General features: G+C 38.9%; 1 protein-coding gene across 1 annotated transcript; it reads right to left on the bottom strand.

Moving 5' to 3' along the window:
• Nucleotides 1-10,399: 10,399 nt before the first annotated feature.
• LOC138871400 (uncharacterized) lies at nt 10,400-14,564 on the bottom strand. The gene is made up of 4 exons (XM_070149276.1): nt 14,492-14,564; nt 14,041-14,333; nt 13,133-13,920; nt 10,400-10,541 (listed from the first exon to the last, which is right to left on the bottom strand). Exons 1-4 carry the CDS (start codon nt 14,562-14,564, stop codon nt 10,400-10,402), a joined length of 1,296 nt encoding a protein of 431 aa, XP_070005377.1.
• Between the last annotated feature and the right edge of the window lie 7,426 nt (nt 14,565-21,990).

Below are 21,990 nucleotides of genomic sequence, written 5' to 3'. Positions count from 1 at the left end.
CAACGGTGAGTCGAGAGAAATAACAAAATGAGAGAGGCTTGATAGTGAAAACTCTTCGGGCACTACAAGTCGAATAAGGATCAGGAATCGGATTGTATAATCGGAGCATTGAAGCCCAGTTTCACGACTTAGGGGGTATAACAAGATTTGAACATCATACTTGTTTGACAGATTAGGCCACTTAATCCAAAGGTGCATGTCATGGTCATTAGAGTTGGTATCCACATCTGATAAGTTTTTACTTTGTAGTTTTCTGGTTAGGAATCATCTCTTTCCATTATCTTTTACTCTGTTCCTTTTGTCTTGTTTACTCCCTCTTTTCGAGTCTGTTTGGTCAGAACAAGTGAGAAATGACTTCAAAATTTGCCACCAGCTTTCCAAAATGCACAAAACAGGATCTGGTTAGCCCATCAAAATGGCATAAGTTAGGAAAGAACAACATGCGCACGGAGTTGGTAAGAATCAACGTGCTTTGGGGTTCATGTGAAATACTAAGGCTTGGTATATGTCAATTCATGAACAATGCAACAGATGGTTGGTGTTGGGTGAATGGATCAAAGGTATTTTCTATGATAATATTGGCAAAGAAAGGGTTAACCAGTGACAAGCAAGGTCTTCCAAGCGGAAATCAGTTTATCATGGCAAGTGAAGGAGCAATAGACCTCAAGGCCAAGGCCAGTGGTTTAAGTCAGGAAAGAACAGCATGCTCACATAGTAGGTGACAATTGACACGCTTTGGGATTCATGTGAAATACAAAGGCTTGGTATATGTCAATTCATGAACATTGCAACCGACGAATGGTATTGGGTTTGAACAGATCAGAGGTATTCTCCGTAAGAAGGGTGATAGAGAAAGCGGTCAGTCAATAAACAGGAAAGGTCTTTTGAGTTTAAATCGAAGTTACCATGGGAAGTGAAGGAGCAATCGCCCTCAAAGTCAAGACCACAAACCAACCACCATGTTTTAACTCACAAGTTTTCATTGAGTGAAACAGGGGCAGGAAATTTTGTTTGTTCTGGAGAAACCCTCCGTGAGAAAAGCAGGTACCAGACAAGCTCGGTACTGAATTCTAGTACCTTCCTGGATAACATGATTTGGTAAGTTTTGAGGCCATCGCAAATGACAAGGTCTGATGAGAGGGCTATTTTTGGGAAGTATAATTTGGCATCTAAGCTTTTCACTTTTGAGATAAGGCTTGGTTTGAAATTTTCAGGATAAAGGATTTTAGTTTAGAATTTGTTCTACTCACAGATGCTCCCAATATCAAACTGGGGCAGAAAAATTTCTTTTGTTTTGATGAAATCAGACACCCACTAGGAGAACAAAGGGAGGACGACACAAGTTCAAAGGAAAGCGGATCAAGTTCGGCAATCAGGCACCCTCTAGAGAGCAAGGGAAGGCAGTTCAAAGGAAAAGCAGTCTCAAGAGGAAGTAGTTCAAGTTCAACAATCAGGAGCCCACCTGGAGAACAAAGGGAAAACAGTTCATATTTCGAGGACAAGCAGCACAAGTGCTGGAAATCAGGCGCCCACCTGAAGAACAAAGGGAAAGCAGCAACATTCAAAGGAGTTCAGCAATCAGGAGCCCACCTGGAGAACAAAGGGAAGCAGTTCAAGTTTCAAGGAAAAGTAGTGCAAGTGCTCAACAATCAGGCGCCCACCTGGAGAACAAAGGGAAAGCAGCAATATTCAAAGGAGATCAGCAATCAGGAGCCCACCTGGAGAACAAAGGGAAGCAGTTAAAGTTTCAAGTAAAAACAATGCAAGTGTTCAGCAATCAGGAGCCCACCTAGAGAACAAAGGGAAAGCAACAACATTTAAAGGAGGTCAGTAATCAGGAGCCCACCTGGAGAACAAAGGGAAGCAGTTCAAGCTTCAAGGAAAACCAATGCAAGTGTTCAGCAATCAGGAGCCCACCTGGAGAACAAAGGGAAAGCAGCAACATTCAAAGGAGTTCAGCAATCAGGAGCCCACCTGGAGAACAAAGGAAAGCAGTTCATGTTTCAAGAAAAGCAATGCAAGTGTTGGAAATCAGGCGTCTACTTAGAGAACCAAAGGGAAAGTAGCAACATTCAAAAGAGTTTAGCAATCAAGAGCCCACCTGGAGAACAAAGGGAAGTAGCTCAAGGTTCAAGGAAAAGCAGTGCAAGTGTTTAGCATTCAGGAGCCCACCTGGAGAACGAAGGGAAAACAGCAAGGTTCAAAGGAGTTCAGCAATCAGGAGCCCACCTGGAGAACAAAGGGAAGCAATTCAAGTTTCAAGGAAAAGCAGTGCAAGTGTTCAGCAATCAGGAGCCCACCTGGAGAACAAAGGGAAAGCAACAATGTTCAAAGGAAGATAGCAATCAGGAGCCCACCTGGAGAACAAAGGGAAAGCAACAAGTTTCAAAGGATGACATGTCGAGTATTGGCAATCAGGCGCCTACCTGGATAATAAGAGAATTCACTTCAGAATGCAATTCAAGTCAGCAACAAAAGAAGCTCACGGCAAGAATGTGAGCCAACAGTCCGAGGTGATCAACAGAAGTTAGTGACAATAAAGAAAAAAAGAAGAGAAAGGCAAGAAGTTAATCCAAATGCAAAAGTTGATGAAAGATGTGGGCTGCTTAAGACATGGCCGAGGTCATAAGCACTACATGCCTGGTCTTGATCTGAAAAGCTGAAGAAGGATGAACTAGCACCTACAACTAGCAAGCGCCAAGGTTCAAATCTAAATTCTGCATGAAGAACCACTCAAGACTCAAGATCAAGCTTCAGAAGACTTATAGATATGAATCTTGTAACTCGTAGTTGATAGGCTTAGCTAGTATTTTTCATATTTTGATTTTTGATGTAACATTAGGACTGCGCACCGGAACCTCAACAGAACGGCACCTCGATCGTCTCTCCACCTCGGTATACTCCATCATCTCACTCACCTCTGAACTACACGTGGCATGATTCCTTTATAGCCAAGGATATGTAGGCAGCTCAGATACCAGGGCTCGGTCACATTCCCCTTTTTGCTTAGTTTTGGTCTCCTTAAATAAGGTTTGGGTCAAAAAATCTGTCTAGTCGTTCTTTGTCCGAAAACTCTTCGCGTTTCCAGTCAAAGGGGGGCAGCTGTAGACATGTGATTTTTGACCCTCCCCAAGATTTTTCATATTCACGTAAATATTTAATTTAGGCATAATATAGCTATTTCAACTCATTTTTACTCTTTTACTTTATTTTATTACAAGAAAACAAAAATTACAAAAAAAATAGTTTTATTATTGTTTTGTAGTCATTTTTAATCTTGAAAAATACCAAAAAATAGTTTCGTTTTAACGGTCAGTCTTAATTTAATAGTTATTTTACTTAAGTAGGATTAATTAATAAATGACATCGCATTTTTAATCTCGTTCGCGAGGAAATAATAAAACTTGGGCTCAAGCAACCCATTTTTAGGCCTAATTTTTGGACCTAGCCCATAATTACCAAGCCCATAATTCTTAGGCTCATACCCCTAATCTAAAAACCCTACAAAAACCTAGACCTAGACTATACAATGATATATAGACCTACTCCTGAAAATGAGCTAAGCTAACAAAGAAAGATCAGTTGAAAAGATACGAAGGGGCAAAGGCTGACCTAGGAACTTGAGGAGCGCCGCAATATACAATACAGACCCCCCCTCGAAGTCATCTTCTTCGTGACCCCTGGACCTAAGCTATCAGAACCTAGAGGACCTAAGACACATAAGATCCACCATTATTGAGGAGGATATACAACGTTCACCTTCTTCACAAAAATAAAACAACCACACACAATACAACGACCCCTGATATCATCTCCTTCACCCCAACCCAAGCCGCCGGACCTCACTGCCTGAAACCCGCTGAAAAACACTCACTCACGACCACCCACACCCAAGAAACCATTGGAGCCGCTGCTGCTTCTTTGAATGCACAAAGCAGCAGCCGATATCTTCACTTCTATGTCGGATGGGTTTAAAACTAACAGTGTTGTCATCGTCGTGGCAGTAACATCACCGACTCCGGTAAGTTTTGAGGTCTGGATTTGAGTCCGTTCGAGGTCAGAGTCCGAGGTTCACTGGCGCACACGGTTCAGGTTCCAGTCATCGTAGGCCATAGCTATTTTGTATCAAAATAGAATTTGTAATGTCAGAGGTTCTCATTAATTGGAAAAGCTCTGTTTGTTTTGGTCTGGATGCAAAGTCATTGCTTATAACCTTATTGCTTATCATAGTACCCGTCACTGTTTTCTGTGTTTTCGTCGCAAGGCATCTACGCCGTGAATTTTCATCGCACAATGCAGGATATGCTATTTTGGCAGTAGCAATTATTTTCACTATCCATGTAAGTTCATTAACTCCTTTATAATTGCACGTTACTTCTGTCACCAGTATGGTTAAAATAATGTGACAAGTTTGTTTTACTTTGAATTCTTATGGTTTTAGCTAGTGGCTAGTTGCTGCATTTCATTTTGTTCATGGATACACTAGCATTCATGTCTAGGATCTGTTTGTCCCTTTGTATGTGTAGTTGTTTTTTCATAGTTTTTGAATTTGTTCATTTAGTTATCTGCTCGTATGTTACTCGAATTGGTTATAGCTGAACACAATTTTGTCATAGTATAGAGATTGGGTTGCTACTCGTTGGTTGAACTACGTCAAATTAGATTAAAGGGGCTCGGGTGTGCATTTCATGTGACCCTGCCATAATTCTGAATAATAATAATGAAATAAGCATGTTATAAATCCGGGTGTACATTTCATGTGACCCGATTCTCATTTCCAACAAGGTTAAATAGAACGTGTCGTGAACCACGGGCGCATTTCATGTAGCGGGGCTTACGATGTGTTTTAAATAACCTTGAAGTTTCCTGAAATATTAAAAGCGACTAAAAAGTTAAAAGGGCACGCAGGTTTAAAATGTATAATTAGATTAGATAATTAGGCCAATAATAATAGTTGAGCGACCGTGCTAAAACTACAGAACCCGGGAATGCCTAACACCTTCTCCCGGGTTAACAAAATTCCTTACCCGGATTTCTGTGTTCGCAGACTGTAAAACAGAGTCAATACTTCCTCAATTCGGGATTATAAACCGGTGACTTGGATCACCATAAATTATTCCAAGTGGCGACTCTGAATTTTAAATTAAATAATCTCGTTTCGAATGTCACTTTAACTAGAAAAACTCCTTTACTACCTTCGGGTGTGTAAAAAGGAGGTGTGACACTCACTTTTCACACAGCAACTAGAAGGGACATAGTTTTGATTCTCATATATGTGAATGATTTGATCATTACAGGAAGCAACAATGATTTATTGATCAAAACTAGGGAAGATCTTCAGAAAAAGTTTAATATGAAAAACCTAGGAGAACTAAAATTCTTCTTAGGCATTGAATTTTCTAGGTCAAACAAAGGAATACATATATGTCAAAGAAAGTATTCCTTGGAGTTGATCTCTGAATTTGGCCTAAGAGGAGCAAAAACAGCTGGAAATCCCTTGGAGTGCAATCAGAAACTTACCTCAATTGAATATGTTAGAACTTTGAACAAAGGTACAGGTCATGAAGATCCTATATCAGATGATGCTGGATAATACCAAACGCTTGTAGGGAGACTCTTATATTTGACCATGACTAGATCAGACATCTCATTTGGAGTACAGGTGCTAAGTCAGTATATGCATGCTCCAAAACAATCTCACATGGAAGCTGCCCTAAGAATTGTTAGATATCTGAAAGCATCACCAGGTTTGGGACTCCTAATGCTAGCAACAGAAACCAAACAACTACAAGCTTTCTGTGACCCAGATTGGTGTTCATGTTTGCAGACTAGAAGGTCTGTCACAAGATAGCTTGTAAAATTTGGAGATGCCTTGGTGTCATGGAAATCTAAGAAACAAGAGACTGTAGCTAGAAGTTCAGCTGAAGCTGAGTTCAGAAGCATGTCATCCTGTGTAGCTGACTAATAGGGTTGTTCAAGGAACTTGGGGTTGAAGTGCAGCAGCCTGTTGATTTGTTCTGTGATAGCAAAGCTGCTATCCAAATAGCAGCTAATCCTATATTTCATGAACGAACCAAACATATAGATATTGACTGTTACACCCCTTTTCTACCCCCGCCAAAGAATATATGTGTATGGATTTATGGGTTAAAGAGTTTTTCCAATTAAAGTGATAAATTTGAGTAGGGATTATTTACAGAGTCGCCACTTGGAATTGATTTTTGGGTATTCCAAGTCATCTTTTATTTGAATCCCTATTCAAAGGAATATTTGACTCTTTTATATCGGTCCGCGAAAACCAAGTTCGGGTAAGGAATTCTGTTGACCGGGGAGAAAGTGTAAGGCATTCCCAAGTCCCGTGATTCTAGCACGGTCGTTTTATTGACTTAAAACTTGGCTTGAATTAATTTTGGACAAACTGTGATTTATATGATTTTCATGTTTTAACTATCCACTTTTATTCCTTAATTATTAGAAATATTAAAGAAAATTTTGAACAATAAGATGTCATAAGCACACTACGCAAGCGAATGCGTGATCAAGATGAAATTTATTAATTTTATCATAACAGTGCCATGCAAGCGAATCCGTAGTTATGACAAAGATTATTAGTACATTATTACTTTTGAAAAAAAAGTTACTACACTTAAAGAAATTACTAAAATATTAAGTATCGCGCTACGCAAGCGAATCCGTGATTTTAGCAAAAGAATTAATTAGATTAGAAATTAATTAAACTAATGGGTACGGTATGAGATTTTTGAATTAATTTATTGAATGTTAAGCATCACGCTACGCAAGCGATTCTGTGAGTTAAAGCGTGCCTACTAATTGCCTAGCGTTTTATATTATAAAAATGAGAAAATTATGAGTGATTAATTTATAAAATAATTTTAACTATTAAGAAAATTTATTGTTATTGGAGTTAGTAAAGGAATCGGCATTTGATGGCTTGGGTCATTTTTGCTTATTAACTTTTCAAGGCATTAGTCCATCTTATATGCTTATGGACTTGGTTCACAATAAAATGGGCCTAGCCAAATTGCCTAAATTTACACCAACATTGGATCATTTAGTAATTGTTTTTAAACAAATTTGGCAATCTAACTATTAAAAAAAATTAATTTCCTATTACATATCTTCTTTAAATAGAGAACAAAACTTAATTTCTATTTAACTCAAGTCTATTTCTATTTAAATTATCTTGAGCTTTTCTTTTAACCCGTATACCCATATGACATTCAATTCGAACTAAGTTTGAAACCATCAATAAATAAGGAAAGCCATCAACTCATGTAATGATTGTGCAAAGCCTCTAAGAGCAGTTATATAAACTCATAACTAAGAAAAGAGAAAGATAGGATTATAATGACACTAACATGCTTCAAGATTTGGTCACTAAGAGCATATTCATTAGGAGACCAATATGAACTCTAACTACAACATTCTAAACAACAGAAGCATTATATGGAAGGACTTTCCATAAACTTCATTCAAGATTTACACTATTGAAGGTAGAAAGGAATGTCTAACACAAAAAAAAAATCAGCAATTAGAACATCATCTAAACAAGTCATTGACTAACACAAAAAAAAGTTTAGCTAAACTCTTGTACATGCTTGATACTTAAAAGGGAAACAGATTATACACAAACATAATAATTTCAAGGTATATAATACTCTAAAGGGATTCAAAACACTTCCTTTCCATTCATTCTTGACCCTAACGTCGTATAATAGTTGAGGAAATTACCTGATCAACAAAGAAAAAATATTAGCAAGAGAGGGACTGAATTTTAGCAACGCAACATCAGCAAAATCAACAACTTATGACCCGAGAAACAGCCCAGAAAAATCCAGCAAGTAAGTATTTGAAACCAGTAGCTACTTCCCCAAGCAATCACCTAGGATTCCTCTATTTTTCTTACAAGTTTTACACTCTAAGAAACACTCACGAAGTTCAGAATTTTCAGCTCGTTATTCAGTATGTTCAGTTGATCTTTTCTGAAGTTTTTGTGCTTTTTCAAGGTGTAGAAGGTGATGGCTAAGTGTGTTCGATTGTGTGTGTCAAAATGAGCTCTTAAGTAGGAGAAAGAAGCAACTTTTGACAGATTTTGGATTACCAAAAGTCTGTCCAAAAGGGATAACTTTTGCTACCAAATACCTGCCCAAAAGACATACTTTTGTGAAAAGTCTGTCCAAGAGGGAAAAGGACAGTCCTTCAACAACTGTAGCAGAAGCATGGGGTAAAAGGGAGTATTTCAGCCACTCTAGTACTAAAAATAAGTTGCTAATGTACCCCTAACACATGATTACTCATCTACTCTGCAACTTTTAATAACAACAATACCAAACTACTTGCTCAAACTAAATGAAAAGCAAGTAACCAGAACATAATTGATCTACCACAAACATGTGACTGAAACTTAACATTGAACCATTAATCAATCAAGAGAACTTTAAACCTAATGACTAAAATCAAACCAAGCAAGACACGTGTTAACAGAGAAACTTAGTGAAAAAGTTTGACTAAGCGAAGACGAAACTGAAAACTAGATAGAAAATGAACTAGAATCGACCACTAACAGAACTTACATTACTACAATAACTACAATAAAGTAGTAGGCAATAAAAATCAGAAATCTAAGGAAATGATTCAGGTTCCATTTGGAGTTCAGAAACTTTGAAACTTCAGTTAAAGTCCGGAGGCATAACGAAACATGACAACTAAAAACTATTGATTCTGAGCTGACCAACAATTAATCAACAAAACTAAACTGATAAAAATAAACTAATCAATGTAAACAACTAAATGATTAATGAGTCAAAAAGTAGATCAATTGATCTCAATCGCCTAGCCGATACGTCTAAACTAATCATGACGAGCGACAAAAGGAATGATTTGAAGCAGCGTACAATGACATGAAAATAATAGCAAACAACAGATTACTACTTAAATTTATAAGAACAACAAAAATGTGAACGAGAATTAAACTTTAAACCTAATGCTAATTACAAGAACGAAATCAGAAAAAGGAAAGAGGTGTTACCAATACTCGGGCACCATCGAAGCCAAATCGCACAACGAGAAGATGCAGAGGATATCAACCAATGACTATCCGACCCCGAAACGCAAGCTTTCTTTTAGTATACACCTAAACAAATAAGTTCTGGCATCATACTAGAAGGAAACATAAGTTTTTGGATCGAATAGGCTTAAAGAATAAGGTAGTAGGAGGGTAGAAATGGCAGGACAGTGGGGTGTTCGGGTCGGCAGTGATGGGGATTTTAGGGACATGAGTTGGAGATATGGAGAGAGGAGTAGAAGAAGATGAAATGGTGCGATTTTGGCGGAGATTGGAGGTGGTGAACGATGACTAGGGTTTCAGTTAAGCTTATATTTACGCAGATTGAGAAGGGTTATGGGAATTTGGGGTTCGGATTCATAGAGAAGAGGTTGAGCAAAAGAAGTGGTAAAATTTTGGGGTGTATTGGAGTTTGGCGGCCGCCGGTAGCGAATTCTGGCAGGCGGCGATGGGCGGATCTCTAAGAAGAAAGGAGAGAGTGAGAAGAGAGAGGAAGAAGAAAGGGATATGGGGGAAAATTGGGGCAATTTTCGGTCTCTATAGGCATTAAATATCTAGGTGAGAGATTGAATTAGGACCGTTGGATCATGTGATGGTGAGTGGCTAAGATTCAATCTTGCCTCATTAAACAAAACGACGTCGTTTTGTTACCATGCTCAGCAGACCCACAAATGGACCGGGTCTGGGCCGCCAATTTTGTCCAAATTTGGGCCAATTTAAACTTTGAAATAATTAACTCAATCACTTAAACCTTTTAACAAACTAATTAGACTAAATCAAATTCAAAAATCTATAAATGCACACAATTAACCTAGAAGAAAAATAAAATGTAGGAGAAATGGAAAGAGCAAAAATTAGGTATTTACAGCTGACCCTCTTTGCTCGAGAACATAAAGAGTTTTCGTACAAAGAAAGTGAATACCATAGCTAATTCTTGCTCGTGTATTACTCCATTGAAGCATTTTTGAAAAATGTGGCCGACCCTTGCTTCCGCGGTTGCCTACATATCCTTGGCTATAAAGGAATTAGGTCAGTGTAGTTCTGGGAAAATTTGGTAGCTGGGACTACCATACACTGGAGTTAAAACTGTTCTTGTTGTTGTTGTTGTTGTTGTTGACTGTTACTTGCTGCTTACATCAAAAGAAGAAGAGAACTACATATTCCTACAAGCTAAGAGTTACAAAATTCCTATCTATGTGTCTTCTGGAGTCAAATCTTGATTCTTGACTTGCTCGCTTGTGTTGAACTTAGATTGGATCTTGATTCTCTTTGAAGAAAAGATTATGAATCAATATTGATTGCTTGCTTTATGGATCAGAATTTGAGAAAATGAAACTTGAGAAGCTGTGTTGCCGACACGTTGTCAAAGTTAACTCCAACTATCATGTGATCGTCCTTCTGATGATAACTGAAACTACAAGCTTCGATCATTACAACTTGTGCTCTGCAGCGAGGCCTGCAAAGCCATCAAAGATGAACAAAACGAACAAAAAATTTCTGCCCCAGTTTGGACTAGGAAAATTTTGTGAGTTATCAGCGAAAGCTATAAACTATCTAATTTATTGAAAGGCAGACAGAAACAATAGTATAAACTAGTTAAAAGAGATAAAATTTGGTAACGAATGATTATGTAATTAGGGATCAGTACCATGTACTACTGAAAGGAAATGTAACCAGGGCTGGTACCCTATCTTACTGGAAGGAAATAGAATCAGGCGTTAGCACCATGTATTATTGATAAAGTGTTGAATCCCTCTAGGTGAAAAAGGTTCTACCTAAGTTAAACTATATTAAACAACCTGAGCAAAGATTACTTCTACCCGGAACTATGAGTTGGATCCCTCTAGGGGAAAAAGGTCTACCTGAGTTAAGCTACGTAAAACAACCTGAGCGAAGATTACTTCTACCCGGAACTATGAGCTGGATCCCCCTAGGCGAAATGGTTCTACCTGAGTTAAGCTGCGTAAAACACCCTGAGCGAAGATTACTTCTAGCCGGAATATGAGATGGATCCTCCTAGGCAAAATGGTACTACGTGAGTTAAGCTACATAAAACACCCTGAGCAAAAAGTACTTCTACTTGGAACTATGAGCTGGATCCCCCTAGGTGAAATGGCTCTACCTAAGTTAAGCTGCGTAAAACACCCTGAGTTAAGAGTACTTCTACCCGGAATATAAGTTGGATCCCTCTAGGCGAAATGGTTCTACCTAAGTTAAGCTGTGTAAAACACCCTGAGCGAAGAGTACTTCTACTTGAAACTATGAGTTGCACCTGAGTTAAGCTACGTAAAACAACCTGAGCGAAGAGTACTTCTACTTGGAACTATGAGCTGGATCCCCCTAGGCGAAATGGTGCTACCTGAGTTAAGCTACAAAAATTGAGGTGTGAACAATAGTGATGCATGCTGAAAATGAAAGAAAATGGAGATTTTAAGGAGCTTACGTTTGGTGACATTCGTTCTTTTAGAATCGCCATTCTGCACTGCTTTGTTCCTGCTTCAAACAAAGAAAAATTAGTGAGTTTTCAAAGTGGTGGTTGGTTTGTGTCTTTGATGCCTTGAGTAGTTTGATTCACGGCCACTGCTGTCAAAAAACCGATTCTTTCAGCGTGGTACCGAGATGCTCGGCTGCTTTGTATCATTTTCTGGAGACCTTGTCTTTCCAATGTTGCCCCCAGTTGTTTCATACCCAGATGTCCATGGTACTGCTACTCTTGTCTCTAAGGCAAGGCTATTTTTCTTTAAAATCAAACTCAGTTGTCTTGCACCCAGTATCAGTTTATGTCCGTAGTGCTTATCAACTTTTCTCATGAAGCAGGTCTTGCTTAGGCGACCTTTTCAGTTTCTTTGACACACTTTGTTTGCCTTACCAAATGAGATCACAAATGGATTCGTGCCTTCGTCAATGCAATATATGCCCCAAATTGTGCTCGACATTACGGGGAAACTGTAGACAGTTTTGCAACCCTTTCTTTGCTTCGATTTTGATGCAGGATTAGACCGAAAAGGACTCAAAGAAAAAATATAGCTAAAAACAGAATAATAATTGGAAGCGAAAAAGAACTGTGCTTAAACAAAAGGTGTCCCTTTCTGGGAAAGGAATAGGGAGACTTATCTGGCAGTATGTGCCGACTTTAATGAATCATGACATGTATTTTCAACTGGACGCCTGTTCCGTCTGAGCTGTCTAATTCTCGAAATCCGCTGCAAATGTTCATCTTGAAATTGTCTTGGTTGTGCTCATGCCGGAGAATCGAAGACCCTCATTCGGCTAGTAGCGCCCTTTGCAAGTTTTCGTTAACTAACCTCTCTCATTTATCTACTAACAGTCGCCTTATGGGGACCATCTGGGTTTTTACCAATAAGACTCTTTCATTTCTATGCCTACTGTCGCCTTATAGTGTCCGTACGGGTTTTCACTGATAAGACTCTCTCATTTTTTTTATTTGTTTTTTACTAAGATACTGCATGAGGGAGGTTTCCCAACGCCCTTGGCATGGGAACTTAAAACATTCTCAAAAAATATCGATTAGAAGTTCTTGAAAGGTAAAAAGGTGAAATGAACCTTGAACTGAATTACAACTTTTGGAACCGTTTTTACAGAAAAATCATGAAATAAAACAAACTTTTGCCCCATTTTTGGAGTATTGGAATATGGATTTTATGTTCTAATGGGACCGAACCCAGGGTAAGGCTGCCTACGTATCCTTTCGGAATCAGGTCGGACGTAGTTCAATGACTCAGAAAATCTGTTGTTTGACCCCTTTGTTTTGCTTTTTACAAATACACAAGTTCCAGAAACAAAGAAGACAAATATGTAGGGTGACACCTATTTGGATAGCGAGCAAATGATATCCTTTGTCATCACGATATGAGAAAATATATGCGTGAAAATTCTACAGTGGGTATATATCAGACATAATATCTTTTGACTGCATCTGCATTAATAGTCATGTCTGGTACCCGTCCTTCTTCATCTACCAAGTGCAAGGCCCCTTTTGGTAACACTTTCTTGATGATGTAGGGTCCTTACTAGTTCGGGGCAAACTTTCCTTTAGCTTCTACCTGGTGCGGAAGGATGTGTTTCAAAACTAGCTGGCCTACCTCAAACTGCCTTGGGCGCACTTTCTTATTGTAAGCGCGTGTTATTCTTTGCTGGTATAACTGGCCAAAACACACTACTGCTAGCCGTTTATCATCGATCAACATCAGTTGTTCTAATTGAGTCTTGACCCACTCAGTGTCTTCAATATCTGATTCCACAATAATTCGGAGAGAGGGAATTTTGACTTCAGCGTGTATTACAGCTTCAATTCCATATACAAGCAGATACGGAGTTGCACCAACAGATGTGTGAACAGTCATGCGGTATCCCAAAAGAGCAAAAGGCAAATTTTCATGCCATTTCCTGGAACCTTGGATCATCTTTCTAAGAATCTTCTTAATGTTCTTGTTCGCCGCTTCAACGGCTCCATTAGCTTTTGGCCGGTAAGGGGTAGAATGGAGATGCATGATTTTAAATTGTTCGCATACCTCCTTCATCAAATCATTATTTAGATTGGCTGCATTATCAGTGATAATGGTCTTTGGGATACCAAAGCGATAGATGATGTTGGAATGAACAAAGTCTACCACTACATTCTTGGTGATTTCTTTAAAAGTGACGGCTTCCGCCCATTTGGTGAAGTAATCAATTGCAACCAAAATGAATCTATGCCCATTTGAAGTCTCTGGCTCGATTGGACAAATAACATCCATTCCCCAAGCAACGAAAGGCCAAGGAGAGGACATGGGATGCAACTCCAAAGGAGGCGAACGAATCAGGTCACCATGAATCTGGCATTGGTGACACTTGCAAATGAAACTAAAGCAATCTCGCTCTATAGTAAGCCAATAATACCCTGCCCGCATAATCTTCTTTGCCAAAACATATCAATTCATGTGAGGTCTGCATACCCTCGAATGCACTTCGCTCATGATCCGCTCCGCTTTTGTGGCATCTATGTATCTCAACAAGTTTAAATCTGGGGTCCTCTTGTATAGAATTTCCCCATTCAGGAAAAAACCACTGGCGAGCTGCCTTATAGTTCTTTTTTGATCCCCTTTGGCATACTCTGGATATTCTCTTATTTTCAGGAATCGTTTTATGTCATAGTACCATGGTTCACCATCTGGTTCTGTCTCAATTTTATTGCAGTAACCGTGTTGATTCTGAACTTCAATTTCTAGTGGATCAATATGAGTGTTGCCTGGATAAGGAGCATCGAGGCTAAAGTAGCCAAGGCATCGGCTAGCTCGTTGTGAAACCTGGGAATGTACCTAAACTTGATGGATTTGAATCTTTTTGTCAAGTCTTGCACACATTGTCTGTACGAAATAAGCTTGATGTCTCGAGTCTCCCATTCACCTTGGGCTTGCCGGATAAGCAAGTCGGAATCTCCCATAACCAATAGTTCATGCACATCCAGATCAATGGCCATTTTCAAACCCATGATACAAGCTTCGTATTCTACCATATTATTGGTACAGAAGAACCAAAGTCAGGTTGTTGCATGGTAATGATGTCCAATAGGTGAGATGAGGATTGCCCCGATCCCAACTCCTTCGATATTGATAGCTCCATCAAAATACATTTTCCATACAGGGTGATCGTCTGGAACTACTTCATCTATTGAATTGACCTCTTCGACTGGGAAGTATGTGCTAAGTGGCATGTACTCATCATCAACTGGATTCTCTACCAAATGATCTGCCAAAGCCTGTGCTTTCATCGCGGTGCAAGTGACACAGAAGATGTCGAACTCTGTAAGCAGGATTTGCCATTTTGCAAGCCTGCTAGTGGGCATTGGCTTTTGGAAGATGTACTTCAAAGGATCCATTCTGGATATGAGGTAAGTAGTGTAGGCCAAAAGATAATATCTCAGCTTCTGAGCGACCCAAGTCAAGGCACAACATGTCCTTTCTAAAAGGGTGTACTTAACCTCATAATTGGTGAACTTCTTGCTCAAATAATAGATTGCATGTTCCGTTTTGCATGTTGTATAATGTTGCCCCAGAACACATCCAAAGGAATTATCCATCACCGATAGATATAAAAACAAAGGCCTACCAAATTTAGGTGGGACCAGTACAGGGGGTTTTGACAGATAATCTTTGATCTTGTCAAAAGCTTTTTGGCAATTATCTGTCCTTGATAGCGGCATCCTTTTTCAGCAACTTAAAAATGGGCTCGCACGTGGTTGTGAGCTGAGCTATGAACCTACTAATGTAGTTCAACCTCCCAAGCAAACTCATGACTTCCTTTTTGTTCTTCGAGGGTGGCAGATCTCGAATGGACTTTATCTTAGATGGATCTAGTTCGATGCCTCTCCGGCTGACTATAAAACCAAGGAGTTTCCCAGATGGAACCCCAAATGCACACTTGGCTGGATTAAGCTTAAGGTTATACCTTCGAAGCCGTTCAAAGAACTTTTTCATATCGCGCACGTGATCAGCTTGTGTCTTTGATTTTATGATGACATCATCGACATATACTTCAATCTCTTTGTGCATCATGTCGTGAAAAATGGTGGTTATGGCCCTCATGTAAGTTGCCCCTACATTCTTTAAACCGAATGGCATGACCCTGTGACAATAAGTCCCCCATGGAGTGGTGAAAGCGGTCTTTTCTGCATCATCCTCATCCATTAGAATTTGGTGGTACCCAGCATAGCAATCCACGAACGATTGTATCTCATGCTTTGCGCAATTATCTACAAGAATATGGATATTTGGTAAAGGAAAATTATCCTTTGGACTTGCTTTGTTTAGGTCCCTATAGTCAACACAGACTCTGGTCTTTCCATCCTTCTTCGGCACAGACACAACATTCGCCACCCAGGTGGTGTATCGGACAGCTCTAACTAGATTGGCGCTCAGTTGCTTCATTATTTCCTGTTTGATTTTGTCACTCACGTCTGTTTTAAATTTTCGTTGCTTTTGTTGGACTGGTGGAAAATCAGGATACATAGGAAGCTTATGAACCACTAGATCATCACTTAAACCTAGCATAACATCATAAAACCAAGCGAACACATCTCTATATTCAAATAAAAGTTGAATCAAGGCATCTCTGGTTTTTTGTTCAGTGTGAATGCTTATCTTCGTTTCTCAGACTTCTTCATGACTTCCGATATTAATTGGCTCAGTTTCATTGAGGTTGGGCTTAGGCTTGTTTTTAAATTGTTCCAACTCTCTTTTTATTTCCTCAACAACCTCATCTTTATTGTCACATCTCTTTTTCACCTACACCCTCGGAAAGGGAGTGTATAAGGTAGTTTTTCCAATTAAAGGACAATCAAAATGGGATTTATTTATTTAAAGATTCAGAGTCTCCACTTGGGATGATTTATGGTGTCCCAAGTCACTAGTTCAAATCCCGAGTCGAGGAAAAGATTGACTCTGTTTAACAGTCCGCGAACCAGAAATCCGAGTAAGGAATTCTGTTAACCCGGGGGAGAAGGTATTAGGCATTCCCAAGTTCCGTGGTTCTAGAACGGTCGCTTAGCTGTTATATTTGGCTTATTATCTGATTTAATACATGTTTTAACATATGGTTCAATTTTCACCTTATAACCGCTTTTATTTAATTGTTTTTTTAGGAAAGATTCAATGTCATCTAAAACGTGTCTTGAACCACGTCACATAAATGCACCCATAGTCCGCAATACATTTTATTGTTGAGATTTTGAGTTAGGTCACATAAATGCGCACCCGAGTTTATGAAGGTGAATTATTAAAATAACGCGTCTAAATCAACTACGCGTTTTTAACTTTCCGAGAGCCACGAAAATTCTCTACATGGTACGCCTCGATTTCTAAGGGATTAAGATTAATCAAGTGAGGGCCATAAATTGTACGTTTGGCTAGTATGACACACCTCAAATTAACTATAAGGATCTACCAATTAAATAAGGCTTAAGGAAATTAGCTACTTCTAGACTAAAGTTGAATTTAAATCGTTAATCTAAAGGCCCGAGCTAGATGAGATCCAATCCATTTTTCATTTCAAAGTCTAGGCCTAGCTTGAAGCCCACTAACCCATTGCTATGACAAACGCGGAGGCACAATTGGGCTCGCCATGAAGCCCAAAGTAAGAACTTAACACAGAAATGGAAGCCTGGTGCATATGGACCCATGCCGATAGCTAGCATAATGCTTCATCACTATATTTGAGATAATCCTACATTGTTCATACAATTTCGAATCTGAACCAAACGCTGACATACATTAAGCACATGTGAATCACATTCTGAGGTCAGTATAATTTCCAATTATGACAATAAGTCTATGCACCAATTGCCCATCATTTAATATCAAAAATCAACGATTACAAACTCATGCAACACCAAATTCAGACTGATGCATTTAACAAGACTACACTGACTCGAAACCTTTCAAAGAAGAGGAAGACCAAAGTGATGAACTTGTTTAAATCTGGATGTTTTCAAATCTAGATTCGGGTTCAGATTCGTTTGAAAATTCCATTTAAGATGCAAAAGCTCAATACATGAATGAAGCAGAACTACTTAACAAATTATGTAATCGTCGAAACAACTTTCGAGCTACACAGGAACAAACTTGAACATGATTAATGAGAAACAAACCCAAACCAAACTGTTAGAACAAAGGTCTGAATTGACATGCACCCAAACCATGGCTGTAAAAAAAAACAACCCAAGAGCCAAACAGTTTCAGCTAATCAAATTGAAAACCACAGTCCATAATTAATACATGTTCTATCTAAAGCACCCTTGAACCTCTTATATTCAAATCCAGCATTTGACATCAATTGCATATCAGGAAATGGGATATTCAAAACAAGCTAGACTAAATCAGAAATAGGAATATGGCAAAGGCAACAGTAATTACAACAAAAAACTACTGCGTTTCATTCAGCTTCAACTTGGTTCATAGCCCTTTACACAAAAACTCAACCAAGCTCACTTCCAACCATAGTTTAAGAAGGGTACCTGGAATTCAAAAGAGAAGCAAAAGAAACGATGAATTAGCAAGAACAACATAAGCAAAAGTCAGTTCTGATCTCCAGCAGTGGAACAGTAGACTCAAAACCAGACAGCTTCAAAAAATAAGCTTTAAAATCCCGAAAAACTCAGACCATTTTCACTCGAATGATGGAATTTATGAATTTCAAGAATTCTAGCTAATGCGAATGATCAGAAATCCAGCAGACAAACCATGTTTTTGAGCAATTTCCAACCAAAAATGCAGGGAATTTAAAGGATTTTTCAGAGTTTTAGCCTTTTCAATTTTCAGCAGTTTTTGGTCTCTTCCATTGCCTTGTTCAAGAAGAAAGTGTGCCTTTATAGGCAAGCTTTTAAGGATGCAAAAATGCAACTAGTTTTGCACCCTAATCCTTTTCTAATTTTTGTTTTTGCTTAGAAAACCTTCTTCAATTTTTGTTTTGCTCAGAAATCCTTAGTGTAAAATTCAGAACTTCAGTTTAGTCCCCACCCCAGCTTATTAGAAGCTTCCCTAGTTAGTTACTAAAGATTCTCTATGCCAATTACCCAGATTGCCCCCCCTGAGCCCTGCTAATTACCCTCAAAAAATATTCATGGGTCCATTGGACCCAAGGACTCAAAAACCAACCTAATTCTTACAAGACCTAGGCTAATCCCTTTTTGGGGCCCAGGTCTAACTCCGAAATTCAGAAGAAATGAGGAGGCAGAACAGGCACTTTGGATTTCAAGCCAACCATGAACCAAATGTTCTCAATACGTCCCAAAATTAAACAAACTAATCTAACAAATTCAAACAAAACAGAGGAAGCTAATAACTAATATTAACTCTAGCCAAAGGAACCACATGCAGAGATGATTTTGAAAACAGAAGAAAAGAGGAAAAAAATAGAAGAAAATAAGAGAAGAAATGAACGGAAGAACACTGGACTTACCAGATGAACATAAGATTGAACTAATCTCCAAAGAAACCCCTTGATTTTTGGCCAAGATAGACTTTAACTGTGTGTTCTCGACTGAAAACACACGATTAAAGTCAATTTCAACCTCAAATATCTCGAAACCTCGCTACTCTGATTTTTGGGATTTAGGGTTCGTATTTTCAAATCCAGATTCGACGGGTCTGGTAAAGATTCGAGGGAAACCAATTGTGAATCAGGTTAGAGGGGGTCAAGGGGTTACGGGGTGTTATTTTGGGGCCAATTGGATGAGTTAGGGTTTCAGTCGTTCTCTTTGATTCAAGATTCGAGAGGTTGGGCTGGGATTCAAGGGAGGGGGTTTGGTGATTTGGAAAGAGGAGAAGGAGAGGAATCTATGGTGTAAAATGGGGTCGATTGGAGCAACGCCGCCGGCGGAGGCAATTTCCGGTAGGCGGCTCACGGCGGAGGCGGTGAAGGGTTCTCTGAGTGTGTGGGGGGACGATGAGAGGGGGTAGGGGGTGCGTTAGGACAATTTTATACTTGAAGACCCCAGCTTCCCCACTGTTGGATCTGGAAAACCTCGACGGCTAGGATTTGTTTTAAAAGAAATGGCGTCGTTTGGTCGTCCAAGGAGACTGGGTCGGGTGAGGCGGGTTTGGGCCTGGGTTAAGCGGGTATTGGAGGGGAAATTGTTTGGGTTGTTACAAGTTGTCCCAAATATAGCCTTTCTTATTTCCTTTTATTTGTTTTCTTTTCTCTTCTTTTTTTCAATTTTCGTTTAGTTTCTTTTAAACTAAAATTAAAAATAATCCTAAATTAATCACTAATCAGATTATCCTATTACATTAATTAACTCTAAATAACAATTTACCACAAATAATTAAAAACCAAATTCAAGGAAAAACTACCAAAATTCGAAATTAAAATTAAAAAGTACAAAATAAACTATTTTTTGTGATTTTTCCCATTTTTATAAAACAAATAATTTGTTAATCCTAAAATGTAGAATTAAATCCTAAATGCAAATGCAACATATTTTTTTTGTATTTTTCACTAATTAAAATGCACAAACAAAAATGCAAACAATTAACAGAAAATGCCACGAAAATCCACAAAATTGCAAACACTGAAAGAAATTATTTTGTTTTGAATTTATGGGAGTAATTCATATAGGGCAAAAATCACGTGCTCACAGCAGCCCCTCTTTGCTCGTAAACACGCAGAGTTTTCGGGCAAAGATAAAGTGAGCGGATACGAGCGATTTTTGCCCATTTGAATACTCCGTGGGAAGCATTTTTGAAAGAGTTGACCGCACCCTGCTTCTGAGGTTGCCTACATATCCTTGGCTAAAAAGGAATCAGGTCAGTGTAGTTCAGGAATGGCCGGTAACTGGGACTACCATGAAGCTGTGATTTCATTGTTGTTGTTGCGCTGCTACTGCTTGATGAACTCCTTATTACACCATATCAAAATAAAAAGAAGCTAGACTAGACTAAGATCTATGCATTACAAAAATCCTATCTATATCTTCAAACTTGCTCTCGTGATTCTTGTTACCTTGTTGACTTGTATTCTCCCGGTGAAATCCCTTTGTTGCCGCCTTGAATTGTAATCTGAGATGTTTTTCTTTTCTCCAGGTGGACGCCTGATTGCTGAAACTTGAAATGTATTCCCTTGATCTCCAGATGGGCGCCTGATTGCTGAAACTTGAAATATATTCCCTTGTTCTTCAGGTGGGCGCCTGATTACTGAAACTTGAAAATATATTCCTTTATTCTCCAGGTGGCCGCCTGATTGCTGAACCTGAAACGTATTCCCTTGTTCTCTAGGTGGGCGCCTGATTTCTACAAAATAAACAAAGAAAACTTCTACCCGAGTTTGACATGTTACTAAATATCACTAAGAACTTAAAACCTAAAACTTGGACTATACTCCCTTGTTCTCCAGGTGGGTGCTTGATTGCTGAACTTGAAAATGCATTCCCTTGTTCTCCAGGTGGGCACCTGATTACTGGATTGGGAATGTATTCCCTTGTTCTCCAGGTGGGGCGATTGCTGAACTTGAAAATGTATTCCCTTGTTCTACAGGTGGGCGCCTGATTGCTGAAACTTCAGAATGTATTCCCTTGTTCTTCAGGTGGGCGCCTGATTGCCAAAACTTGAAATGTATTCCCTTGTTCTCCAGGTGGGCACCTGATTACCAAAACTTGAAATGTATTCCCTTTTTCTCCAGGTGGGCGCCTGATTTCAACAAAAATAGACAAAAATAGAGAAAATTTTCTGCCCCAGTTTGGTGGCTGGGCACATCTGTGAGTGTTAATTGACATGTTACCAAATATCTCTATGAATCTGAAAGCTAAATCTCATTATCCAGGAGGGTCCTGAAACTCCTAGTTAAATGATGGCTTTAAAAATCTAAATTATATCTTCTAAAGGTGTGACTCCTGCTACATCTTGTTATCTAAGAAAGTCTTAAACTACATCCCATTATCCAGGAGGGTCCTGACAACAAAGAATTAAATCCCATTATCCGGGAGGGTCCTAAGCACTTAAAACTAAATCCCATTATCCAGGAGGGTCCTGAAATTTCAAATTGAATCTTATCCTAAGCATGAAAACTTCAAGGCCAAACTTATATTTCCTCAAGGTAGAGCCTAGCTAGATCTTGTTACTCATAAACGTTTTGAATTTTAACTAAGTCCCATTGTCCAAGTGGGTCCTGAGAATTTTTAATATTAAACCCCATTATCCAGGAGGGCCCTGAAATTTTGAAATTAAATCCCATTATCCAGGAGAGTCCTGAAAATTTAAAAACTACATCCCATTATCCAGGAGGGTCCTGAAAATCAAACGTCAAATCTTATCTTAAGAGTGGCAAATCTTTTCTGCCGAATTATGCTGCCCTACAACAGAACTTATGGTACATCTTGTTATCTAATGGAAATTTTAAAGTTAGGTCCCATTATT

Source organism: Nicotiana sylvestris, chromosome 6 (assembly GCF_000393655.2).
Source record: "Nicotiana sylvestris chromosome 6, ASM39365v2, whole genome shotgun sequence".
NCBI lineage: Eukaryota > Viridiplantae > Streptophyta > Magnoliopsida > Solanales > Solanaceae > Nicotiana > Nicotiana sylvestris.
Note: the sequence above shows the minus strand (reverse complement) of the source record. Positions and strands in the feature narration are given on the sequence as shown.

What these genes read in the sequence shown, in the direction of transcription:
- LOC138871400 (XM_070149276.1), bottom strand. Translation starts at nt 14,564, where the DNA reads ATGGCCATTGATCTGGATGTGCATGAACTATTGGTTATGGGAGATTCC. An exon ending in GCTTATCCGGCAAGCCCAAG is followed by an intron (nt 14,334 to 14,491) that starts GTGAATGGGAGA and finishes CTCCTTATCCAG; the next exon opens with GCAACACTCATATTGATCCA. An exon ending in CAGGTAGAAGCTAAAGGAAA is followed by an intron (nt 10,542 to 13,132) that starts GTTTGCCCCGAA and finishes ATGGCTTTGCAG; the next exon opens with GCCTCGCTGCAGAGCACAAG.